The 2388-nt window shown below is 48.0% G+C and overlaps 1 protein-coding gene across 1 annotated transcript in view; it reads right to left on the reverse strand.

Annotated features, from left to right (window-relative positions):
* The window catches only part of TBC1D2B (TBC1 domain family, member 2B), an 81330-nt gene that overhangs the window by 27464 nt on the left and 51478 nt on the right, over positions 1-2388 (reverse strand). Inside the window, exons 6-7 of the mRNA XM_011982687.1 lie at positions 2353-2388; positions 1261-1644 (exon numbers count right to left, since the gene is read on the reverse strand). The exon at positions 2353-2388 is cut by the window's right edge and continues 3 nt beyond it. Of these exons, the coding sequence (XP_011838077.1) occupies positions 1261-1644; positions 2353-2388 (420 nt within the window). The remainder of the gene's footprint in view (positions 1-1260; positions 1645-2352) is intronic.

The raw sequence follows: 2388 nt of genomic DNA on the forward strand, positions 1-2388 counted from the left end.
GTTTTATTGTTGTTTTGGATTTTCTCATTCATAAATCCTCTGGGCCTCACATATCCAATGGGTGTTATCAGTGAGAAGTGGTCACTCTGTGGACCATGTACATATTCCAGCCCTGCTGCCATGATTCCAGTGTTTTTACTTCTGTTTTGGAATTATCTTCAGGGTGCCCAGCATGCCCATCATTCCCTCACTCAATGCATTGGCAGTACCTGAAAGGTACTGCTAGGCATGAAGCAAATGCTCAGTAACAACCTGGGCAGTAACAAACCTCGGCCCTCCAAGGACAAGCTCCATCCGGAGCCAAACACCCTTGAAAACACATTATTTGCAAGATGAGGGTGGCCAGGTAAGGAATGCCTTGGGGCTGAGACTAGTAGCTACAGACATGTTTGGGGTCTGCTGGGGTCAAACGGGCTATACTTGATGCCCCACGTCCTGGGGGCCACGTGTCCACCTAAAACCACTCCAACGAAGTCTCAAGAACTGGTGGCAGCAAGAATGTTATGATCCTCCCTGTGGCTTCCCCTCTGAAATAGGAGGCTTCTCTATGGGCAAGAAGAGAAATGCAGGCTGCCCCCGCCTGTCACAAATGCTGTGTGTTCCTCCTACCACATCAGTTGGTCACCACCCCAGGCATGACTTGGAGGGTCACTTCCGTTCAGGAAATAGCCTCCCACCCTGAGGGCTAGCCCAGAGAGGGACATGGGGAGGAAAGCTGTCCTTCCTACTAAGTGTCAGTACCCTCCCATCTTGGGTGTTGGGGGCACTGACTGTGAACAGGCCCTCTTCCTAGGCCTGCTTGGAAGCTGGAGTCCGCTTCCCCAGCTAATCCTATACTAGGTGTTAGGAACAATGCTCCCAAAGCAGGCATCCACTAGGTCCTGCAGCAAACTTTACAAATTAAGTTTGTGTGTGCTTTCATGTACACAAGAGGGGTAAGAAACAGCCTCTGTATGATACACGGGATAATGAAGTACTAAGGGTGGTATATATAGAAAGGTAAGTCTCAGTTGCTTGAAAGCAAGGGAGGGGAAGGATTTGAAACTGTTCCAAATAACAGCAAGAGTTTCCTTTTCCAAGGAAGCTCCACAGATGATTAATGATTATTTGATGGTAAGTCCTGTTACACTTGTGGGAAAAAAAAAAAAAAAAAAGGTGTGTAGCTGTCCATCACACCAAATCAGCTCATGGAGGCCAGGCCTCTAGGGTGACATTGGTGGTCTCTCGTGCCAATCACCAGAGCCCCTGCCCTGCTCTTACTTTGAGCCTGTCCAGTTCCAGCTGGTCCCTGGCAACAGGCGCGGCTGAAGGGGAGCTGGGCACCACAGTGGGAGGAGGCCCGCTGCCCTCGCCCTCGCTGAGCTTGATGATGACCTCATCCTTGGCTTGGATGGTCTCCATGAGCATCCCCAGCTGCTCGTTGAGCTCGCCCACTTTGCTCTTCAGCGTCCTCACTTCCTGCTGAAGGCTCTCCTTCTCCAGGTTGAACCTCTCCAGCTGGCTGGTAAGGCCCAGAATCTGATCATCCTTTTGGTGCAGAAGCTCGAGTGTGTCTTTTGGGACCCCCTCGCAGAGCCGGCTGCTTGTGAAATACTTGTCATACTGGGATGACCGGACTGTCTGCTGGAGCAGTCGAACAAGCTCCTGGGAGCCAAAAGGAGAATGGAGTGAAGGGTAAGGAGGGGAGGAAAAGCAGAAATTATGACAACATTACATAGAGCAATCGACAGAATTTGAGGAAATGTAGAAACTTTACTGGAAACATTTTAATACTGAACTTCCTCTTGAAGGATCTCAAAAATAGAGGAAAAAAATATTTATTCCATAAAGACTGTCTGTAGAGAACAGTAATAGGAAACAGGAAATAATGGACATGTGTACTGTAATTAGCAATGGTGTCCAGTAAATGTTCATGGGTATTAAAAAATCTGTGCTCTAAGAGTCACTGAACTACTGAACAATTAAATGTAATTCGATCTGATTAGCTCAGGAAACTGTTGTTGAATAGGATGCAGAAACTCTTTTTAACGACTGTTAAAGAACTCTGGGCTGAAACTGTGTTCAGGGATATTCAACCTCAGGGGCAGGACTGGGCGGTGGGTGCAGACAGCAACCTCCTCTGTCCTCCTTTGAGAGATCTTCACTCTCCTTGCAAATGCAAACACCTCTGAACCAATGATTACACACAGCAGCTGTGCCTAGATGATGGCCATGGCAATATGAAACCTCCAGAGGAAAAGCAACTTCTAGGAAATAAAGCTGTTCCCAGACTCAGGGAAACATAAATTGGGCTTTATTCCTCCCATCCTTGGCCTGCTGATGTGGGGTAAGACAGAAACCAGAAGAAGTTACCTTCTGACTGCATAGGTCTTTCTTTAACCGTTCCAG

This window comes from Mandrillus leucophaeus, unplaced genomic scaffold, assembly GCF_000951045.1.
Source record: "Mandrillus leucophaeus isolate KB7577 unplaced genomic scaffold, Mleu.le_1.0 Scaffold241, whole genome shotgun sequence".
NCBI lineage: Eukaryota > Metazoa > Chordata > Mammalia > Primates > Cercopithecidae > Mandrillus > Mandrillus leucophaeus.